This window comes from Eptesicus fuscus, chromosome 20 (assembly GCF_027574615.1).
Source record: "Eptesicus fuscus isolate TK198812 chromosome 20, DD_ASM_mEF_20220401, whole genome shotgun sequence".
Lineage (NCBI taxonomy): Eukaryota > Metazoa > Chordata > Mammalia > Chiroptera > Vespertilionidae > Eptesicus > Eptesicus fuscus.
The window spans coordinates 9,397,278-9,421,730 of record NC_072492.1 but is presented as its reverse complement, the minus strand read 5'-3'; the positions used below and the strand labels follow the sequence as shown (position 1 = coordinate 9,421,730).

At 43.7% G+C, this 24,453-nt stretch overlaps 1 protein-coding gene across 1 annotated transcript in view; it reads left to right on the top strand.

Moving 5' to 3' along the window:
• CFAP52 (cilia and flagella associated protein 52) overlaps positions 1–24,453 on the top strand; it is a 37,542-nt gene that overhangs the window by 3,784 nt on the left and 9,305 nt on the right. The window contains exons 2-10 of the mRNA XM_008153460.3: positions 4,648–4,847; positions 5,267–5,403; positions 10,804–10,932; positions 12,836–12,935; positions 13,810–13,926; positions 16,934–17,034; positions 20,627–20,797; positions 21,748–21,896; positions 23,707–23,852. Coding sequence (XP_008151682.2) covers positions 4,648–4,847; positions 5,267–5,403; positions 10,804–10,932; positions 12,836–12,935; positions 13,810–13,926; positions 16,934–17,034; positions 20,627–20,797; positions 21,748–21,896; positions 23,707–23,852 — 1,250 coding nt within the window. The remainder of the gene's footprint in view (positions 1–4,647; positions 4,848–5,266; positions 5,404–10,803; positions 10,933–12,835; positions 12,936–13,809; positions 13,927–16,933; positions 17,035–20,626; positions 20,798–21,747; positions 21,897–23,706; positions 23,853–24,453) is intronic.

Genomic DNA, 24,453 nt, shown 5'->3' with positions numbered 1-24,453 from the left:
CCAATCAAGGCTGATAACAATCAGACCGCAGGATCTCTGGAGGCTTTGAGCCTTTGCCTGATCTCCTTCTGGGCCCAGGTGTGGGAAAAGCAGACCCTGGTGCACATCTTGGTCCTTTCCAAAGGCATGCAGCTCCAGAAGAGGGAGCCACCAGCTGTGGATTGCTGATGGCCCTAAACAGGGTACTCGGGGCAGAAATAGCATCTGACCGTCCTGAGCTAGAGATTGGGAGTCATAGCAGATCTACCTAACACATAGACACAAACCCAAACAGGCAGCCAAAATGGGGAGACAAAAAAAAAAAAAAAAAGAGAGAGAAAATTCTCCAGAAGAAGATATAAAATGAAATGGAGATGGATATATGAAATTTATCTGATATAGAGTTCAGAATAATGATGGTAAAAATGTTAAAAATTCTATAATACTGCTCATAAAAAAAATAAGCAAACTTTATGAAAGTTTGGGAGGTCAAGAAAGGGTTAATTCAAGTAGTCTTTAAAGCTGGGTAGGAGTAAGAGGAAAGACTGAGGAATAGAATATTCCAGGCAGCAGGAATATGGTGAGCAAAGAAGGAAGGTGGAGTGTGTGGGGACTGGTTGGAGAATGGCAAAGGCGTGGTGTGGCTTCAGGGCCAGGGAGGGCAGGAAAACCCAGGAAAGAACCTGGGATTAGATTTTAGAGGCCTTAAATACCAGGTAATTGAGTTTAGTCTCCACATGGAAATAAATTAGAAGCAAAAGTAAAGCCCCTTTTATCATTATGACACTAGAATTCATTGTAGTTTCACATTATAGTTTATGAGTCGTAACTTGAGGGGAGTAAATGTTTAACTGTACTTGACTCTTTTAGGTATTTTATTTTAATGGGAATTTATTATGTAAGCAAACCAAATATAGTTGTGTTGCTTATGAAAGCATTTTATAAGGCTACTAGTGGCCCGGTGCATGAAATTTGTGCACATTAAAAAGGGGACCCAGAGTAAAGTCTCCACCCACCCACATGTGCCTCAAAATCGTGTGAGACCCATACCCGGCCGCCCCGCCCCCATTGGGCTAGATCCAGATCCGGCCAGTCCCACCCTTGTCAAGCCCTGACGGGCAGGGGGCGTAGCCTCAGGTCCCCTGGCCTGGCACCAGGGCAGGGGGCGTGGCCTGAGGTCCCCTAGATGGGGCAGGGGCGTGCCTTGAGGTCACCCGTCAAGGCCCGCTGGGTGGGGTGGTGCGGCCTGAAGTCGACTGTCAAGCCCCACCTGGTGGGGGGCACGGCCTGAGGTCCCCCGGCCTGGCGCTGGGGCAGGGGGAGCAGCCTGAGGTCCCCTAGCCTAGCACCAGGATGGGAAGCACACCTTGAGGTCCCCTGTCAAGCCCTGCCGGGTGGGGGGCTGTCAGGTCCAGCCTGACGATTGAACTGGGCTGAGGTAGGGAGGTGGGAATTGAGAAATAGAAAGAATAAGAGAAATAAAAACAAGAGAAACAACAGCGGGGTCAGGAGGTCCAGAACTCTCGGGGAGCTCTGGCGACTTTTATTAGTAATACAGTGCTTTTTATACATAAGACACTAAGCAGGGAATCACTCACAAGGAAAACATTCTTTGTTTCTCTAAAATCACTACTGGAGGGATAAGTTGAAGGACAGGTTTCTTGTCACAATAAATCTCACTAGTTGGGTACATATTTCTTGGTAAGCCATGAAAGTAGCTCTTATCCTACTAATAGCAGTCATATAAACAAACCCTGGGAAAGCTCTGTAGGCAGGGGCTGCTCTCGTTATACTGATTAAATTGCCATCCAAACAGTCCTGGGAAATCTGTGCGGGTAGGGTGCCAGCCTTGCTAGCCCCTATAGGTGCAAGGACCGGGTCAACTTATATCTGGCTCCCACAGGGGGCACCACCTGAGATCCCCTGTCAAGCCCCACAGGGGCAGGGGAGGGCGTAGCCTCAGGTCCCTGCTGATTGCTCATTAAGGCTCCTTATGGGAACGTGGCCTCAGCTGTGGGTGCAGCCATCTTTGTGACGGAGTGATGGTCAATTAGCATATTCCCTCTTTATCAGATAGGATTATTATATAGGATAGATATTGAGAGTTTGGTATTGACACAAGAATAGTCACATCCACCAACTGACTGGTAAAGGAAGCTAGTGACCTGCAGCAGGTAAGCCTGTGCTTTTCCTATTATGCAAAGAGTTCTTAAACCACAAACACCAACATTACCAAAATAGACCAGGAGTCTGCAAACTATAGCCTGTAGACCAAGCCTGGGCTTCTGCCTGTATTTGTAAATAAAATTTTATTGGAACCCAGCCAATAAAATGTTTCTGTCTCTCTCTACCTTACTCCCTCTAAAATCAATTTTAAAAAATGCTTTAAAATTTATTTTTAAAAAATTACAGTCTGGAAATGTTTTGGAACTAGATAGAGGTGGTGCCATTGGATTGTTAATTTTTTAAAATATTTTTATTGATTTTAGATTTGAGAGAGAGAGGAAAGGAGAGGGAGAGAGAGAGATAGAAACATCAATGAGAAAGAAACAGCAACATTGATTGGATGCATATACTGGCATTTTCTGTTAGGATTGGCTCTTTTGGCGTTGTTTAAGAAGTCATTTCCTACAACTTGTATATACATTGAGTCTTGTTTTTCACACTTAGATCCTTGATCTACCTGGAATGTATTGTTTGTGGATGGTGGGAGGTGTGGATCTAATTTTACTTTTTCCATGTGGATAGCCATATGATTATTTATAAGGAGCCTGCAATTAGAAATAACAAATATACATTTTAGTAGGAATAGATCACCCCCAGATATAAAGCTTAGTATTATGAGAACTTATTGCATAAAAAAGGAAAAAAGGAACAATAACAAAATGAAAGAAATAATTTACTCGGTAAATACATTTGGTCATTTGAGCAAAAAGGAAATCTATTTAGCTACTGGGATCACACTCTGCACCAAAGTAAATTCCAGAGGGAGTTAAATATAAAAGACAAATTCATTAAAAGACCAGAAAGCTACATTAATAAATATGACACTTTTGGTGGAGAATGAAAATACCAATATATAAGATTTTGAAGTATCCTGGAATAAACGTAATAAGAAATGTGTGAGATCTTTTCAAAGGAAAATTGGAAATGCTACTGGGTGAAGGCACATAAAAGTAGAATATGGAAAATATACCCTCTTTTTAGAAAAGAGACATAATGTATCATTATGGAAATTATCTTCCTTAAATTAATCTATACATTCAATACATCCCACTAAAAATGACTTTTTAACAAGTCAAGCTGAATTTAAAGCTTATATTGTAAAACTAGAGGCCCAGTGCACGAAATTTGTGCACAGGAGGGACGTATGTGTCCCTCAGCCCAGCCTGCACCCTCTCCAATTGGGGACCCCTCTCACAATCCAGGACTGCTGGCTCCCAACCACTTGCCTGCCTGCCAGCCTGATCATCCCCTAACCACTCCCCTGACAGTCTGATCGACGCCTAACTGCTCCCCTGCCAGCCCGGTCGCCCCCAACTGCCCTCCCTTTCAGGCCTGGTCCCTCCCAACTGTCCTCCCCTGCTGGCCTGATTGCCCCAACTGCCCTCCCCTGCAGGCCTGGTCCCCCCCAACTGCCCTCCTCTGCTGGCCTGATCACCCACAACTACCCTCCCCTGCTGGCCATCTTGTGGCGGCCATCTTGTGTCCACATGGGGGTGGCCATCTTTGACCACATGGGGTGGCCATCTTGTACATTGGAGTGACAGTCAATTTGCATATTACCTCTTTATTATGTAGGATAACTATGAAGAACTAAAATAAGTCCTAACCAAAGGTGAGTGATAAGGGGGACTTGTGTCTATTTCACATTAAAACATATTACAAAGGCCTGGCTGGGTAGCTTAGTTTGTTAAAATGTCGTCTCAATACATCAAGGTTGCAGGTTCAATTCCTGGTCAGAGAACGTACAAGAAGCAACCAATGAATGCATAAATATGTGGAACAACAAATCAATGTTTCTCTCTCTTTCCCTCTCCTTCTCTAAAAAAAAAATCAATAATAAAAAACATATTGCAAAGGTTTGAAATTGTTGACATGATTCTTGGCAAATATCTGGAAGATGGCATCTTCCTGTGAGAGGTCCGGGGCTTCTTCAGAGTGCCTGGTGGAGACTTAGGACTGAAGCCAGAATTTTTATCTTTACCAAACTTGTGCTCAGAGCTGTGAATTCACGTTTCCCCCGTGCCTGTGTTCTCATGAGGATGCACTCACCAGACAGGCTGGCTGCTCGCGCCTCCGGCATTCTTGCTCCTTAGAATTACAAGAATTGGCCCGAGGGCCTTGCTGTTCAAAGTGAGGTTCCTGGACCAGCCTCAGCATCGGCGGCACTTGGGAGCTTGTCCGAAAAGGCGATGTCTCTGTCCCGCCCCAGACCTAAAACCAGAACCTACCTTCCAACCAGGCACCTGGGGAGTGTATGCACATTACAGTTTGAGAAGTCATGCACTAGACTGACCTTGTCAGTGGAATAAAATTACCTGTTACCCACCACTTATTTTCGTTGAACTAAGGCTTATATCAAAAGTGTTCTCCTTTGTACTCATTTTCTTTTTTAAATGACCAGCCACTTCTGCACCTTCTGATTATTTTTAATCTCTCTTTTAGGACATGTGCCCACTGGTCTGAAATGCCACCCTGACCAGGAACACCTGATTTACCCTCTGGGCTGCACAGTCCTCATTCAGGCGATAAATACTAACGAACAGAATTTCCTGCACGGTCATGGCAACAACGTCTCCTGTGTGACCGTCTCCAAGAGCGGGGTGTACATTGCCTCGGGACAGGTCACATACATGGGCTTCAAGGTGAACAAACTGAAAGTAACTCACTGTGAGTCGATTTAGAGGTGCCTGCCTAGCAAAACTGCCCCACTTACTAGTAGGTTAGCTCTGTGCTTACTAGTAGGTTAGCTCTGTGCGGACGCGTGTCCGTACCCTTCCCCCTCTCCCCCTTGACTCCCCTTGAGCTCCTTTTCATCCTATCAGGCCGAGAGGGAAGGAACCTGGCGTCCTTACACCAAATGCTGCTGCAGGTGACTGATCTGCGCAGAAGTAAACGTCACCGTTTAAAACCGTTTCCGTTTTGTTGCTGTGGTGCTTGTAGGAAGGACATGATGTACTTTCTAGAAAAGTGATATTGCTATTATTCTTCGCCGAGGGGGGTAGCCATCTCCTCGGGTTCTTGAAGGCCTGTCTGTGACCTGACTGTGTATTCTTTCTCCCAGGCAGATATCATTTTGTGGGATTACAAGAAAAGGGAGCTGATTGCTCGGCTGTCACTCCACAAGGGCAAAATTGAAGATCTGGCCTTTTCACCGAATGACCTGTACTTGGTATCACTCGGAGGCCCAGACGATGGAAGGTAACAAACTAAACATGCTTAGTTATGTTCCAGCAGGCATGTTTCTAGACATGCCAAGCGCCCTCTCCCATCTAACATTCCCTGTTGTGTGAAAGCCTAGGAAGAAAATGCCATAGGACTCTGGCTGGGCATTGAAATGCGCTGGGGAGCTTTAGGAAATTACCGGTGCCTGGCTCCACCTGCAGACAGTCAGCTTTGATTGGCCTGGCCTTTGGGAGCAATAAAAGCTTCCCACATGATTCTAAAGTGCATCTAAATTCGAGAATCATTGCTATTTTAAAAGAGAAAAGAAACAGATGACATCATCACCATCATTATCATCTGCAGTAGCATCAAAGGCAACAGCCAATTTTTGTGAGCACTTACTATGTGCCAGGTGTGTGCTGCACTCGAACTGCGTTATCCCATTTAAGACTCACAGCGACTCCAGGAGGTGGGAGCTGTTGCGACCAGGAGGAACTAAAAAGCTACCAGCTGGTAAGTAGCAGAGCTGAGAGGCAAACCCTGGCGGTGCGACGCCAGAGGCGGCACTTTTAGCTTGCCTCGCCAAGACATGACCTTTGCCCTCAAGGAACTCATAGTCAAGTGAGTAGGCAGAGAATACATACAAATGAAATTGGGGGAAAGTCTTTAAAAACACTGCATTAGGAGGAACAATCAGTGCAGTCCATATGCCTATGTAAACAGCCTGGAGAAGAAAAAATAACAACACCTGAGGTGTGCGTAGGATTCAATACTTTGGTGGACTCAATACAAGGTACTTTCTTGTTTGAGTTCCATGGGTTTATTACAAATCCTATCTAACAATAGAGTAACATGTAAATTACCATCACTCCGCTACGCTCACGATTGGGCGGCGGGAGGCTGGGGGGCGGGACTCGGGGTGGCCTATCCGGTCATTGAGAGGCACGGATCCGCTGCCAATGAGGGGGGCTACCCTGCTGTTGAGAGGCGCAGGGGGCGGACTCCCGCCCCCTGTGCCTCTCAACGGCCAGATCCGCGGCCGCTGAGGGGGCCTGCCGCAGACACCCAGCTGCACCTCTCAACGGCAAGGTAGCCAGGTGTCTGCGGCAGTCCCCCTCAGCGGCCGTTGAGAGGCGCAGCGGGCGGGAGTCCCGCCCCCTGCGCCTCTCAACAGCAGGGTAGCCCCCCTTCAGCAGCCACGGACCATCAAAAGTGGGGGAGCTGGGTGCCTGTCTGCTCCGGCACCAGCGGACAGGCACCCAGCTCCACCGCAAAAAGCGAAAGCGTGTAGGGGACCCTACGCATGCATGATTCAATCATGCACTGGGCCTCTAGTGAGATTTATAAAAAGAAATGAAATTTACTTTTATGTGTAGTGATACAGTGATAGCTCTGTGTGTACACCAGACTTGATGTAGTGATACAGTGATAGCTCTGTGTGTACACCAGACTTGATATAGTGATACAGTGGTAGGTCTGTGTGTACACCAGACTTGATGTAGTGATACAGTGGTAGCTCTGTGTGTACACCAGACTTGATGTAGTGATACAGTGGTAGCTCTGTGTGTACACCAGACTTGATGTAGTGATACAGTGGTAGCTCTGTGTGTACACCAGACTTGATGTAGTGATACAGTGGTAGCTCTGTGTGTACACCAGACTTGATGTAGTGATACAGTGATAGCTCTGTGTGTACACCAGACTTGATGTAGTGATACAGTGATAGCTCTGTATATACACCAGACTTGATGTAGTGATACAGTGGTAGCTCTGTGTGTACACCAGACTTGATGTAGTGATACAGTGGTAGCTCTGTGTGTACACCAGACTTGATGTAGTGATACAGTGGTAGCTCTGTGTGTACACCAGTCTTGATGTAGTGATACAGTGGTAGCTCTGTGTGTACACCAGACTTGATGTAGTGATACAGTGGTAGCTCTGTGTGTACACCAGACTTGATGTAGTGATACAGTGGTAGCTCTGTGTGTACACCAGACTTGATGTAGTGATACAGTGGTAGCTCTGTGTGTACACCAGACTTGATGTAGTGATACAGTGGTAGCTCTGTGTGTACACCAGACTTGATGTAGTGATACAGTGGTAGCTCTGTGTGTACACCAGACTTGATGTAGTGATACAGTGATAGCTCTGTGTGTACACCAGACTTGATGTAGTGATACAGTGATAGCTCTGTATATACACCAGACTTGATGTAGTGATACAGTGGTAGCTCTGTGTGTACACCAGACTTGATGTAGTGATACAGTGGTAGCTCTGTGTGTACACCAGACTTGATGTAGTGATACAGTGGTAGCTCTGTGTGTACACCAGTCTTGATGTAGTGATACAGTGGTAGCTCTGTGTGTACACCAGACTTGATGTAGTGATACAGTGGTAGCTCTGTGTGTACACCAGACTTGATGTAGTGATACAGTGGTAGCTCTGTGTGTACACCAGACTTGATGTAGTGATGCAGTGGTAGCTCTGTGTGTACACCAGACTTGATGTAGTGATACAGTGGTAGCTCTGTGTGTACACCAGACTTGATGTAGTGATACAGTGGTAGCTCTGTGTATACACCAGACTTGATGTAGTGATACAGTGGTAGCTCTGTGTGTACACCAGTCTTGATGTAGTGATACAGTGGTAGCTCTGTGTGTACACCAGACTTGATGTAGTGATACAGTGGTAGCTCTGTGTGTACACCAGACTTGATGTAGTGATACAGTGGTAGCTCTGTGTGTACACCAGACTTGATGTAGTGATACAGTGGTAGCTCTGTGTACACCAGACTTGAACAGCAGGCCCACAGAGTTTTAATGAGATTTCCACCTTTAATAGTTGTTCCTTTCCCCTGTTGAGTAGTTACACCTTCCCTGGGCTATCCCCATCGGACTGTTTGTGATAAGAAATGTACCCAGAAATCATCGATCACTATTCTTAGTTTAACTTTAAAGCAGTTGCTCTGAGCCTTGGGTGCACATTGGAATCAACCAAGGAAATGTGGAAACTACTGATGCCTCGTCTCACCCCAGAGACCCCTGGAGCTTGGCAGTGAGGGACCTTGCACTTCCACGTCTTTCTGCCAGAAAGATGCCCAGGCTAGACCTAGGGGGAGAGGAAGATGGCCCTTTAGCCAAACGTAATCTGCAAATTGTTGGTCTCCTCTGTCATTTTAAGTTTGATTTTAGGCTATCTAAAATTTGCTTGCAGAAGGTTGGGGGATGTTGAGAAAAACATTCTAAAGCAAGTTTCTTTTCCAAAGAAAGGAAGGAAAACAAACCTTGCTAGGCAAGAACATGCAATATGCCCACCCCTGAACAGCCACGGTGGTGAGGAAGACAAGGTTCTGAGGGTTGGTTTTGGATAATCAGGGGTCAACCCTGAACCTGTGGCAGGGTCCCTTCTACCCAAACCACCTCGCTTCTACACACAGGATGAGGAACAGAAGGGTGTTGGGGACTGCAATAGACATTTGACAAGTTTGGATGTGCATGCTTTTAAAAAATATTTTGTAAACTATTTATGAACCTTTTTTTGCACTAATATTATCACATATCAGTATTGTAATGCACCCTGCTTTTTTATTAACTTGATATGAAGAACATATTCTGTGTGTGCACACGTAGACATATGCCACATTCTTTACAATGACTGCATGGTATTCCACTGCACGGATGTGCTGGAATTTACTCAGCCAACTCTCTCTCTGTCAGTGCCTTTTACTTGGTTTTACACTTTAAACTTATTTTTTGAAAAATTAAAACTATACATGTCCATGGTTTATAAAGAAAGTATGTTTTCTAACTATGCAGATGGATTCAAAATACATATTCCCTCCATCATGAAGAGCTACTCTCCCGAGGCACTTGGGTTCTTTCTTTACAGCTCTATTGAGATATATTTCACGTACCATAAAATTCATCCATTGAAGGTATACAGTTGAGTGGTTAGTTGAGTGGTTTTGTGTTGTTTTTTGTTTTGTTTTGTTTTGCTAAAATACTTCCCCAAGGAATTTTTTACATGCTGTGTTTTGTAACCATCACCACAATCAATTTTAGAACATTGTCAACACCCCAAAAAGAAATCCCATGCCCATTAGCGGTCACTCCTCATTCCCGCTCCACCACTACCCTCCCATCCCCAGGCAATCTCTAATCTACTTTCTGTCTCTATAGATGTGCCTGCTCTGGATGTTTCCAATAAATGGAGTCATACAATATGTCGCCTTTTATGACTGGTTTACTTTATTAAGCATAATGTTTTCAAGGTTCATCCATATTGTGGCATGTATCACTACCTCATTCTTTTTCATTGTCAAATAATATTCCATTGTATGGATATACCACTTTTTCTTTATCCACTCATCAGTTGGTGAATTTTTGTCTCTTTTCCACTTTTAGGCTATTATTAATAACTAGAGGCCTGATGCAAGAAAATTCATGCAAGAGTAGGCCTTCCTTCTCCCGGCTGCTGGCACCAGCTTCCCTCCAGCACCGGGACCAGGGTTGGCTTCCCTCTGGCCCTGGCTTCATCAGGAAGGATGTCCTGTCTAATTAGCATATTACCCTTTTATTATTATAGGCTATGAACATTCATGTGTAAGAATTTGTATGTACACATGCTTTTTTCTCTTGGGCATAAGGTACTTGGTTTTAAGAGGGTTTTTGTTGTTGTTATTGTTGTTGTTCATCTAGTTATCAGTATAATCTTTTAAGTGATATGCCTCTCAAATTTCCCATGTTAGATGGTAACTACCAATTTCTTACTAAGGAAAAAAAAATGTATGGCTCTTATATTGTCTCCTACCTCTCCATTCTTGGAGATCTTGGTTAGACCTTGATTTTAGATTATCTGTGATAACACATTCCACATGTATACAATCTGGGAAATATAAACAGGCATGTTTTGCATTGACAAGGTTTGTGACATTTGTATTCTATTTCTGTAATACTTGGACGTGCTGACCGGAAGGGGTCCTAGCATGCAGCTTTAACAGGCCCTCAAGTGATTCTGATACACGTTCAAGTTTGAGAATACTGCCTTAAGTCATCCTCTTTATTGCTTTTTTTTTTTTTTCTGGAAAACTTCCCCAAGGGAGTTTTTTACATGATATAAATGGGGGTTAAACTTTTATGCCTTGAATGTCTGAAAATGTCTTTATCATAGCATCAGACTTGATTGTTACACTTGCTTAGTTTCTAACCTCATAATCATTTTCCTTCAAAAAAGTGTTAAGTGTCACTTATTTGTCTTCTCAGATCCAGTGTGATCGAGGACATGTCTGGGGGGGAGGGGAGACAGCAGATCAGTGTAAATTTTTTTGTTCCTTTGTAAGTAACCTGTTTTTTCCTTTTTTCTAGAACTACCGAAAGAACTGTTTCTTATTTTAAAAGCCTGTCTCCCCCTGACTTTTTTGTCCCTCTCATTTGGCAGCGTGGTGGTGTGGAGCATAGCCAAGAGAGACGCCATCTGCGGCAGTTCTGCGGCCGGCCTCAATGTGGGCAATGCCACCACGGTGATCTTCTCCGGGGGCTGCGACGAGATGTTTGTCACCGCTGGGAAGTACGCATCTGCCGTCGGGGGTGCAGGACCCATAAGCCACTTTATTTGCTTATGCAGAAAACACGGTCATTCCAGTGTGGGGGAACATGTTTTCGATCCTGGCAACATATCCTGAAGTCTTAAATATGGTCATTTGAAAATTCCGTGCTTCCCACCGAAAATATTCTGCTCATCTGCTAAATCCAGTTCCGGTTCTGGTCCAGGTGTTACTGATAACACATCACCTACAATCCGTGCTCCCAGAGAGCTTTGCAGAGTCACTTACTGGGTGATGTTTTTCCCCACCTGCTTCTGATTTAGGTTTCATGAAATGATAGTTTGAGAATGAACTGTTCCAGGAAGTTTCCAGGGTTTGACTAGTAGCCATATGAGATCCTTTCCAGTAGGGGACCAAGGTCTGAACAGAGGCCAGCATCTGCCTAGCCGCAAAAATTAATTTACAGACTCAGCAGCCTATATGAAAGCATCCTATTTCTGCCACATGTCAGTTCAAAGGTCAAACATCTGTGAATGTCGGTGGAAGTACATGGAAGTCTATGTTGGCTGGAACTATCCTTTCTGGTCCACCTGTGGCTTCCCGTCTAGAGAGAGACAGTTTCGCCTGCTTTTCCGCCAGAGCCAAGCATTTGTGCTGCTCTGCACCCGTACTGCTTCCTGTCCCCACCTGGTGACACATGGCACTCATTTGTTCCCTGGATAACAATGAGGAAGGGCTTATTCAGAAGCCATGACACAACTGGCTGGGATGACAGCCAGCCCCTAAGGAGCGAATCTGACTCGGACCCTAAAGCAGCTGACCACGTCCCACCCTGTCTCCAGGGGCTGGTGACCATGAAGCTCTTCAGCCAGTGGACGAGGCCTTTGTGTGATGGGGCCGCTTTGCTCCTCGGCAGCTGCATAAGCTGTAAGCATCAACCGATTCTGACATCTGGGGACAACATTTCTTCAGGAGTCAAACTTGAATTTGAGTCAAAACAGAAGTTTTTTGGACAATCTCTAACCTAGGTCCGCTTTAATTTCCTGTGACCCTGAGAACTGAGAAAAAGCACTCTGAAGTACGATTTCTGGTATGGCGCCCTTACACTGGGCTCTCCACGATGCTCCCAATTTCAGGTGTTCCATCCGATTGTCTCCAAGAGATATCCTGCAAATCCCAATATTTCAGCATCCAAATACCAGCTAGCAGGAAGGCCATGGAAAAGCTCTTTTTCTTTTTAGTTTAGAAAGTACATTCAAAATACTTATTGAACACTTAATTATGGGAATAACTCTGGGGGCTAAAGGAAAAGAAAAACTGACCTTGATCAATAGCTTTTTTAATATTTTCTGTCTTAAGATATTAGCTAAAGTCTTTGTGATGTTGATCATGATATATTTATACAATTATTAATTCAGATGAACTCAACTTACAATGATGAACTATCACCTGTACGCCAGGTCTTACGTTAGGTGCTGATTTTGTTGGATTTTTCGTTGCTTAGTCTCATTTCTCCTTCCTTGAAGACAGGACTCCCCATAATGAAGTCCTTCCTTTTAAAAAAACTTCCTCACAGATCAACACCTATGAACTCTGGTTTGCTCTTCGTTTTCTTGTTTGTATGTCTTTCTATTTTCACTCTAGTGGGCAGAGTGTATGCTTCAAAGCGAGAGAGCCGGGTGTGAGTCCTTGCTCTGGTGTGTGCAGCCTCTGCCTTTTCTCATTTGGAGAGTTGGGGGGATCATAATCCTTCCCTCAGGGTGGTTGTGACCATCAAATGGAAGATCTTCGGTAGAGTACTAGACTATAAGAAACCCTCAAATATATTTAGTTCTCTTCTCTTCACCCTCAAGACATACAGGAAACAGAAGAGACGAAGTGGTTGTTAAATGGGCACCCACTTGATTGTGAATTTCTTTTCTGTAGTGCGACAATTCGAGTATGGGAACTGGATCTCCCAAATAGAAAAATCTGGCCAACTGAATGCCTCACAGGACAGATGAAAAGGATAGTCATGTGTATTACAGTAAGTACTACTCTGTGTTGTTTTAAGGAACTATTAGTGCAAGTTCCTGTTAACTGCACTAACCGAGGTGCGTGTGCATGTGTGTGTGTGTGCATGTGTGTGTGTGTGTGTGTACATGTACCTTGGGCTTGGGTAGGGAGGGGAGGTCTGGACATAAGAGATAATGAGTGAGGAGGCACAGGTGAGGGAGAGTCTCCATTTTGGAGCTCCCGTCAGAAGTCAGAGAGGAGCTTGACTAGACTAGACACAACGCTGGGTGGGTCCTGTTGTACTGGGACCTGGGCTGCCAGACGGAGGGAAGCAGTGTAGCCAGAAGGCACATCACTGTGCCACTTAGGTTATCTCTGCCACTGGAAATAAGGTGTCTAACCATGCACGTCATTGTTGAAATGCAGTCTTTCCATAAAGAGGAATGATTCATATGTTTCCAATGTGGATTCAGACATGCAGACTTGTAACTCCACTCTCCATTGACTTGTTCCTCTTGTCTAACGCATAGTCATTTTATGATGTAGCCTTTGGGAAATAGGAGATACAGCAAATGCCTGTTCTCCTTGGAGGAGTACAGCTGCATCCGAGGAGCCCTTTGGAGGAGTCTCAGGAGATGGAGCCCACAGGGTATGCACACTAACCTCAGACACAGATAGACTTGCCGTGAAATGCACAGGCTGAATGCAGTCTAAGATTTCTGCCAGTTCTGAGTTCGGCCTCGAGCTTTTCTTACCCACCTTTGGGTCTGAGAAAATAGAAGTAGCCATGCGCGCCTTTGTAGGTCTTTGGTGTTTCAGAGAAAGCTTATCCCATCCCTGACCGGGCTCATGGGCGTCACTGGGGAAAGCCAGGTCCTCAGGATTCTTTGTCCTCTGGCCCCCAGATGGCCAGTGATGACAGCTTCTTCTACCTGGGCACCACGACTGGAGATATCCTAAAAATGAACCCTAGGACTAAACTGATGGCAGACACCGGGCCCGTGAAGGACAAATTCAGTCTGGTGAGTGGAGACCTTCCCAGCCTGCTCTGCTGCTTTCCATTCATTTCTTCCCTTCGCTGCCTATGCAGACTCTAGTTAAGGAAGAGTCTGTGGAAAAAAGAAAACTCTGTGACCTACCTAAGGCCACACCTAAATTTGCAAGTTGCATGGACTAGTTCTCTAGGCCCTTATCTCTGTTTATATTCAGAGCAAAGGTATTCTTAGGTATCCTCATTAGGGCATCAGAACCACACCTTTTTCCCATCTTCAAAACACACGGCCTGGGGCTTGTGATTTGTAATCACATTGGTCCCAGCATGTGGGCAGGCAGCCGTTGCAAGAGAAGCGTGCTCTTTGATCTATAAGACTATAGGTACGTATAACCTTTTAAATATATTTTATTGATTTTTTACAGAGAGGAAGAGAGAGAGATAGAGAGTTAGAAACATCGATGAGAGAGAATCATCGATCAGCTGCCTCTTGCACACCCCCTACTGGGGATGTGCCCGCAACCAAGGTACATGCCCTTGACCGGAATCAAACCTGGGACCCTTCAGTCCGCAGGCCGACGCTCTATCCATTGAGCCAAACCGGTTTTGGCGGTACATATAACCTTTTAAATCGAATAACTAGATCTTAGATTTCAGCCTTTGCCAGCATTGTAAGTCACGAGAAGACCTAGAAAATGTCTATTGTTTATATTTGCAGAATTCCTAACAATTCTGGTAAAAAGTCCAGTGAGAGATGTTGATATTTAACCAAAATAAAAAGTCTACAAACAAAGGATAACTTTACAGAGTGAATGCTGCTATTCCTAGTCCCCCCGGAAAGTTACAAGGGCTGTTTCTACTCAACTTTGAATTTGAAAGCTTGTGCACCTGCCTATGTCATGTCTGATAATGGAACAGATGGTTCTAACTAAACTTAGCACCTTCCATCAGACATTCCCAAGAAGTTTTAAAATACTTCACTGTTCCTGGGAATATGTCAGAGTGTTCTGTGTTGTTGTTTTTTAATCCTTACACAAGGATATGTTTTTATTGATTTTTAGAGAGAGAGGAATGGAGAGAGAGAGAGAGAGAGAGAGAGAGAGAGATTGAGAGATTGAGAGACAGAAACATCGATCGATTGCCTCCCATTCGAGTCCCAACTGGAGATCAAACCGGCAACCTTTTGGTGTATGGGACAACACTCTAACCAGGGCCATGTCAGAGTTTTCTTAATCATATAATCATTTAATATTCAAAATGTTGAGGCGATGCACAAAAATGGAAGAAAGCTATAAGTAGAAAAGAGTTTAGAGATAATCCTACAGGAGGTTGAGATGTAGTCTAGATAATGTTTTTTCAAATTATTATTAGGAGAGGGATTCCAATATATTAAATAGATGAAGACAAAACAGATCAGGTTAAGGAAGGCAAGGCTGAGAGCGCTGGCAGTTCCAACTCCAGAGACACCCCCAAAGGACTCCATAGAACACAATATGAAAACTGCTGGGCATTTTTGCCTCCCAGCACTTGGGATCGAAGTGCCTCCCCAGAAAAGATGCTGGCTGTCTTAGTGTTCCTCTAACCTTTGTCACTTAGGTGCTATCCATAGCGGCACTAGGAGTGCTTTCACTCCCAACCATTCGGGCCTGATGGTAGATTCCACAAAGCAATGATTCCATATGCCTTTTATGCCAGTGAAAAGAAAATCATTGTTATGGGGCGAAGGGTTAGGAGGTATCACTGAAGACATTTGATTGGAACATCAAGTGATCTTGATACCCATTTTGAAATTCTACTTAAATCTTTGTTCTACAGTTAAAAAGGTAAAAAATTAAAATGGTTTCAAGTGGGCCTATTAGGCAGACAGTAGTACAATGAAGATGATGATGATGATGATGATGTGATGATTGTAACAATAACATTAAAAACACTTCCCTTGGTTTATCTCATTTGATCCTTACCACAGCCTAATGAGATAAGTACCCTTTTATCCATTCTTTACAGATGAGGAAACTAAGTCACTTACCATTTAGGATATCATGGCTAGCAAGTATTAGAACTGAGATGCAAACCTAGGCAGACTCCAAAACCTGTCACTTGAACAATATCATCTATAGTTTCAAAGAGTTTATTTAGAAATCACATATATATAACTTTGAGACTCTGTTGAGTCTTTACCTCTTACTTCCTCAAGTCCCTGAACAAATGCTAGGAATATGTCTGAGGGCTGTCTCTTCATCGGCCAGGCATGCACCCTGTTGTCCTGCTGTGGCACTTTTGGTTCATGCCTTCATATTCTTGAGCCTTGGTTTCTCTTCTCCAACGTCATGAAGTCACTTTTGAACCAGAACAGGCAAAATTCAATTTAATGTAACTTGAAAGAACATAATATTTGTTTTATAATATTCAAACTTGATTAAGACACACGCTTATAAAGTAATGGGCTGTATCATTATTGAAAGTTTTAAAATGTAATACTGGTCAAGCACATTTTAAAATTAGAGCTTTATAGTAGGTGCTACAAAATGGCCATCATATATCCCCAAACTCTGAAGATGGCTTTGAATGTAAATGCTCTCTGTTATTTGTAAGATTACATACTGTGCACTTTAGTAGTTCATAAGATAGAGTCACCAGATAATACAGAGTCTTCTCTGGATGTCCAGCATGGTCTCTCTGCATCACAAGTGTCAAGTGAAGACGGTGGCACCTGAGGAACAAATGCTGCTGGGGCTGTGCTGGTCCCTCTGCTCTACCTTCCTCTGAGCGGATACACAGTGTTAATTTTTTAGTATATTTTCAATGCACGGGGGTTTTAAAGGGAGGAAGTCTGCTCCTTGCAGGACCAGGAGGCTACTTCCCGCACAGGAGCTCGTGGTTGGCACTGAGCCCTTTTGGCCAGCCCCAGAGTGCATCATAGACAACCCCTACAGGAGCTTCCTCCAAGCCCCGTATGGCCATGCCCATTGTGTCAGGTCATGCATTGTCTCAATGATGAACACAGTTGGCCTTTTTCATGATGCTTTCTCTCCCCCTAGGGAGTGACAGCGATCAAGTGCCTGAAGATGGGGGGGTTATTGGTGGGCTCTGGAACCGGATTGCTGGTCTTCTGTAAAAGCCCCAGCTACAAACCCATCAAGTAAGTTCCAGGCCCCACAGGGTTGGGATGAGGAGAGACCCACCAGAGGGAGGTTTGCTTAAAGCCCACAAAGACTGATACTGGCAAAGTGATATTTGGTTAAGGAATTTCATCTTGCTGTTACAATGAGTAATTAGAATCACAGTAGATGGCTGTTTCTGTGCCAGTGAAAAGATAATGACTTATGTTGCATCAAACCAAAGTAGTCCACTGTTACCCAGGGAAATACTTCTCTTCTAATTCACACATGTTTTTATTTAGTTAATACACTGAGCCATGACAGTGTTAATTAGCTATTATAAACTTATTCAACAAATAACCTCAAATTTCAAACTTTCAAAATTGGCTTATTCAATGAAATGTCTTATGCAATGGGTGTCCATTATGTACCCCTTGACTATTATGTTAGTGGTCAATGCATTTGAACACAAGTTCTAATAAAAATAGCCAACATTTACCACCTATTTCTGTGTACCAGATACTGTGCTATGTACTTTACTTGGCTTATCTAAATAAAAGGAAATGAAATAAAACTTTATACATTGTTATTAACAAGTATTTGTTGAGCACCTCTTCCATCCAACCCAATGTGCTAGATGTTATTAAAAAATAAAGAAGCTAAGGTATGGTCTTTGCCTTCCAGAACTTACAGTCTGATTTGGGGATAAGGTATATTTATACCGGGTGTCCCCCCAAAATGTATATATACTTAACAGCTGATAGCTCAATTTTGAAAATGAAATGTATTTTAATAAATGCTGCCTTTATAATTATTCAAAGTGCATATGTACATTTTTGAGGATATCCTATATAATAAAGAGCTAATATGCTAATTAGACTGAACAGCAGAACGACTGCCCGGACATCCTTCCGGACGAGAGTCCAGATGAAGCCAGGGCTGCGAGGGCCTGCGAGAGCCTGCGAGGGCCGGGCCCCTTGCATGAATTTCGTGCATCGGGCCTCTAGTATATACATATGAAAAAGTCACTATAATATAAGATAATATACAAACACTTCATGGTCCAGATAAAGTGAAGTATCTCATAGGTTTTGTAAAGACACTTAGAGAGGGGTGTGATCCTGTCAGAGTGACGAGGTCAGAGGAGCAGAGGCAGAATTTAAATTTAGCTTCAACAAAAGCCAGAACCCCAGACATGCTCCACGTGGTCCTTGATAGCTCCATGGGAGTCAGGGGTAGTTCCATACACATTGTAGGAATGAGCATCGATTGTCTTTGTTGGCACAAATCTTACTAAGAATATGTACCAGGTGCTATTCTAGGTGCTTGGGACACATCAATGAACAAAGTAAACGAAGAAGAAAAAAACCCTGCCTGCATGGAGCTTACATTCTAGCAGGAGGGAAAAGACAACCACAAAACAAGTACAGTGTACATAGTACTGAAGGGCGATGAGAACGATGGATATAAGTGGGGGAGGATGTAGGGTTAGGGGGATTAGGGCTTAAGGGGAGGCGGGAACAGGTTGCAATTTGAAATCCAGAGCTCAGCACAGGTCTTATGGAGACTGTGTTTGGACCAGTTATGTGTTTTTATGAAGGGGAAAAAGGAAGGGAGGCAACTTAAGAACCATGTTGGGTGGATTCTGGATACATGAAGTGAAAATAGAAAATTAACCCCCTAATTATTTAACCCCTTACGTTTAATGCACAAATGTTCCCACTGTATGAAGATATAATTACCACAAGGTTTGTGCTCTAAGTGTCCCCAAAATAACGCTGTGTGAAGCATAGGCTCCAACTGGATGCCGTGATTTCTGCCTCCTCGGACTGGAGAACTCGCTCACACAAGAAGTCATGGGACGAGCAGTGGGCTGAAACAGACCACTGGCCTTGGCCCTGTAGCCTGGCTTCACCTTGTCCTCTAGGGAGCCCAGATGCCAGTATTTAGCCAATAGTTCTTGGCCTCCCCCTGTCACCTCTGTTATCTCTAATCTCCACTGCACCCTGAAAAAAGGGGTTATTCGTGGTTGAGTAAACTGAGGCCCCGAGTCACAGCTCTAGTCAGTGAAGGAGCTGGAGTATGACTTGGGGTCTTCCCTTTCTTCACTTAAGGTTCTATGTCCCACCAACACATGAATCTCTGTGCACAGAACCCCCATTGAATTCTTTTTTTTTTTTTAATTTCTTTATTGATTAAGGTGTCACATATTTGTCCTCATCCCCCCATTCCCACCCCATTGAATTCTTATCGTCAAAACTAAATTAGTTGCAGAGAAGGCTGGGTTTCTAAGGCCTTATTTATTTACATTTTTTTAAAGCTTATACTCATTATGCATTTGGGGAGCAGGGGGATTAGAAAGTGGAAGAAGATAACATAATTGCTGTAAGTTCTGATGAAGATAGACATGATTAACATTTTACTTCTTATCTGTGTTATTCATAAATTTTTTTAAATCATTGTGCTTATTTGGTATATAAAGTTTTATATTCTGATATTTTACTTAATGAAAACAATATAAAAAAAGTATAAATCTTTATTAATCCTATCTAATAGAGAGGGAATATGCTAATTGACTGTCACCCCCTCACACAGATGGTGGCACCCACAGCCAATAAGGAGGGAATATGCTAATTGACTGCCATACCCTCAAAGATGGTGGCACCCACAACCACAAGATGGCAGCACCCAGTCCCCTCAGCCCTGCTGGTTGAGGTGCAGGCATGTGGCACAGCCAGGCCTGCCCCCAGGCGGGTCCAGCCACTCTGTGCGCCTGGCTCCTGAGTCCCGCAGTCCCCTCAGCCCCCTAGCTGCCTAGGGCTGGCCCAAGGCACAGCAAGCCTCAGATGTCGGCTGCCCAGCCAACCAGGGCCGCCCAAGGCTCAGGTAACCAGGGCCGGCCGAGGCTTGCACTGCCAGCAGAGGCAGCAGCAGAGGTTTGATGGGGGTGTCACCTTCCCCTGATTGCTGGGTCGCCTCCTGCCACTGAGGGCTCCCGGACTGTGAGAGGGGGCAGGCCAGGCTGAGGGACACCCCCCCGTCCAGTGCATGAATTTTCATGCACCGGGCTTCTAGTGTTACTATATAATCTTTAAAATTTTTTTTGATAATTTATATACATAAACTCCATACTCTTTTATACATGATTTTAATGACTAGGCAAATATTCTTTAAAGTTGCTGTCTCATAGATCATCTAACTATTCCATTATAATTAGTTATTTAGGTTGCTTCCAATTTTTCATTCTTTTAAATAAGGTTATAATAACATCCTTTGACATAAGGGTCCTCCCTACCCCCCCAATTTTAGGATCATTTCTGAAAAATGGATTCATGAAGTATTTAATTGCCATGGTCATTTGTGCCTATATGTCTGTCTGGAACATTCCCTCTATTCAACTCCTACCACATTGCACAACCCATTTCAAACTATATCTCACTGATGAAGATTTCCTGCTGTAACCTATTCTTGACCATGGGTACCCAATATTGTACTTCCTGCCTTTCTAACTGTGTCACCTCCTTGAAGTCATTTCCCAGGTCATGTGCCTGGTTTGTGTCCTCTGTAATGCGTCAGATGGTTAATAAATAATTGTTAAGTGACTCTGCTTTACCTTTTTGCTTCTCCTCAAAGGAAAATCCAGTTACAAGGTTGTATCACCTCTATCACGCTCCGAGGGGAAGGACACCAGTTTTTTGTAGGAACAGAAGAGTCATACATTTATCGTGTCAACTTCACAGATTTCAAAGAGACTCTCATTGCCACTTGTCACTTTGAAGCTGTAGAGGACATTGTCTTTCCATTGTAAGTAGAAGAGGAAAATATTTTCACCCCTAAAAACAATAAGAACATGACGACTTGGTGTAGTGTGCAAAGAAATTGAATTTTATTAATATACTTTAATATCTATTAACATAATAAGTCATAATAGATTATGATTTTTTCTCTTTATTGTGCCCCAGTCTGACTCCTTTTTCATATCCAAATTGGAAGGATCTGCACTTTTTTACATATTGGTATTTTTAATCTATTTATAAGTTGTCCTTAAAAAAAAAATCTAATGGACCAATTACTCTGAGATTCTTTTCCTTGTCCACAATCTTATATTTTCTCATAACTAAGCAAAAAAGTGTTTTGAATTATTTGCAAACATGAATTCTAGCACCCTTTTCATTTTCTTCTTTGAAATTTTAATGATTATTTACTTTACAGGAAAAGTTTTATTTAGCCTCTTTTAATATAAATATTTTACGATGTATTATATTTCAAGAAATGTTACCTACTGTCCTCCAGTCTACCAGGACATCGAAAGACTTCTTTATTGACATTTTCCTTGTCCCAACCCTTTCTCGAGGGAAAGGACTACCAAAGATCATTCACAGATGATTTGTGGGCATCAGCTGCCATTCTATATAATAAAAGGCTAATATGCAAATTGTCCCCGTGACCGGGAGTTTAACTGGGAGTTTGACCAGGGGGTGGGACTGGCTGGCCAACCACCCATGGCCCCTGCCCCCGGCCAGCCCCGCCCCTGATCAGGGTGGGCCAGACCCCACCTGTGCACGAATTCATGCACCAGGCCTCTAGTTTTACTTAAGAAACCTGTGAGACCATCGGGCCTTAACGTAATTGGTGCCTAAAAGGCATCCTTTCTGCTATCCTATGAAACACATTTTAGTGCCAAACATACATCTAAGAAACACAGTGCATCTTTTATGGCTGCATCTCATATCCTCTTGCTGGGTTCTTTTCAGTGGCACTGCTGAGCTATTTGCCACCTGTGCCAAGAAGGACATCAGAGTGTGGCACACACTGTCCAACAGGGAGCTGCTGCGGATCACCGTACCCAACATGACCTGCCACAGCATTGATTTCATGAGAGACGGCAAGAGCCTCATTTCCGGTAATGTCAACATATTGAAATGTGGCGTCCAGCTCTGGCTGTGGCTCTGGATCTTGTCATTCTCATCATACACTAGTCTCTACGTGTGCATAACCTGAGACAGCCTCCCGCTGCCTACCCACCCGCTCCTTGCTTCTAATCTAGCCTCTCTTTGGCGTTCCCTTCCAGCTGGCAGACTTTCTGAGCTAGGAAGCACCAAATTTCTCTTCTCCCAAATTGCTATACACAGCATGTAGCTTTCACTCTAGCAGGGAAATTTAGCAATTTGATTACAGAATGGATTTGAGCCCTTAGTGAGTGCAAGGCACTTGTGCTAGAACCTCCTGTGTTGTTCAAGGGATAAAATCCTGACTTTAAGTTATATCCCAAAGAAAATTTATTTTTAATTTGGTTATTTTATGCCAAAATATTTTAACATACATTATAGGGATAACAATATTCCATTTATAAATATTTCAGTATCCATCTCTAAAAATAATATTTTCCTATCAAATAATAATTTCTTAATATCTTATTATTCCAATCTATGTAAAATTTTCCTCAGTCGTCAAAAAGTAGACTCAGTGGTTGATATCAGTGAAGAGTCAAGTGGGTCTTTAGGCATAGCTAGTCAAGTAGTGACATCAGAAACCCATCTCATCCCCCTTTTCTTGGCTCTGTTGCCTCCACGTTGGCCTCTCCCTTGGGCATGTTCTTTCTCCACATAGAGGCCACCAGGAGTTCCTGGCTTACATTACACTCCAAGCTAACAAACATTCAGGTCATCATCACCTCCTCTTTCTCTCTTATACCCCACATTAATTTGCCCCTAGTGATTCCCTCTTCAGAGTATACCCAAGATTCCATCACTCCTCATCATCTTCACCCTTGGCTCAGTCACCATCATCTCTCTCCTAGGTTACCCTCGTAGCTTCCTACCAGGTCTGCCTACTTTTGCCCCTGCACACCACCCTTCTCCTTCAGTCTATTCTCAACACAGAAGCCAGAAATCTGCTTTTAAAGTCAGATCGTGCCAGCGTTCAGGGAGAGTGGTAGAAGAGAAAGCTGAAGGTTTTAAAAGTTCTTGATCTCAGGAGGAAACATGGTTTGAAGAGGTTCGCCCTGACCCCTGCACAGATAATTGATTGTAGGGGAGCAAGAGTCTAAGGCCAGGGAAGAAGCTGTTATAATAACCCAGGACAGAGGTGCTGATGGCTTAGGTATAGGTGGTCCCAGTGGATGAGTTCAGATTCAAGGTGTTTAACTGTAGAGCTGATGGGACTTGCCAATGAGTTAGATGTTGGGTGGACAGAATAGTGAGGAATCAAGAATGACTCTGAAGTTCTTGGCTTGAGTTCTTGGGTGGCAAGTTTTATTGAGATGGGGAAGATGGTGGGAGTGGAGGAAAGAGCATCAGGGTTTAAAGATGTGGGAGGGGTGAGAAGCCAACATTTATTTGGGGATGCTAAATTATACAACCCAGGTGCTATATCCAACAGCTAGTTGAATGGACAAGTTTTGCAACTCATGGGAGAGTGGGAGCTGGTCTCCCTCCTTCCTCCCCATTCCAACTTCTCTCCATTGAAGTAGGGTGTACATGGAGGCAGATTCAACTAAGGCCACTCATTTCCCTCAGCCAGGTGTGGCCAGTTTGGGGAGTCAGGGGAAAAGGTGATAGGATTCCTGGCAATTGGTGGGGGACTGGCCTCTTTCCTCCATCACCACCACTGCTCCCCAATCCTGAGTTTCCCTCATGATGTAGGAGAGCAACAGTCTGCAGAGAGAGTATGATATACTGATCTTGCCTGCCTTTTGTTTTCCTTTATGCCAGCCTGGGATGACGGTAAAATCCGAGCCTTCGCCCCGGAGACAGGCCGCTTGATGTATGCCATTAACAATGCCCACAGGATCGGCGTGACGGCCATCACTACCACCAGTGACTGTAAAAGGATCATCAGTGGCGGTGGGGAAGGGGAGGTAGAGTCTTTTTAAAAATAGCCCTCAATTTAGTGTGACTGCCTCATTATTTGATTTTATTTTTTAACCTGCTCTACGAGTCAGGCAGGACCAAATTAAAATTTTGACGAAACCCTAAACTACACCATAAATTAAAATTAAAATAATATAAATCCTTATATAAATACATTTGTCCTCAGAAAGAACATTTAAGATACAGACATGAAAATGTTCTGTATGGAATTGAGCTATGAATCCAAGTTGTGTTTTGCCTGAGCTTTGGAATACAGGTTTGTTCCCTCCCTTCAAAGACCATAGTTATATAAATTGTCTTTATCTTATCTTTAATGTACTTATTTACTTATCTTTATTTTATCCTCACCTGAAGGTATGTTCACTGATTTGAGAGAGAGAGAGGAAGGGAGCGGGAGAGAGAGAAATATTGATGTTAGAGAAAAACATCCATCAGTTGCCTCCTGTTCGCACTCCAACCTGGGATGGAACAGCAACCTAGGTATGTGCCCTGACTGGGAATGGAACCTGCAAACTTTTGGTGTACAGGATGACTCTCCAGCTAGCTGAGCCACCTAGTCAGGGCTTTATCTTATCTTTTAAAGGAGAT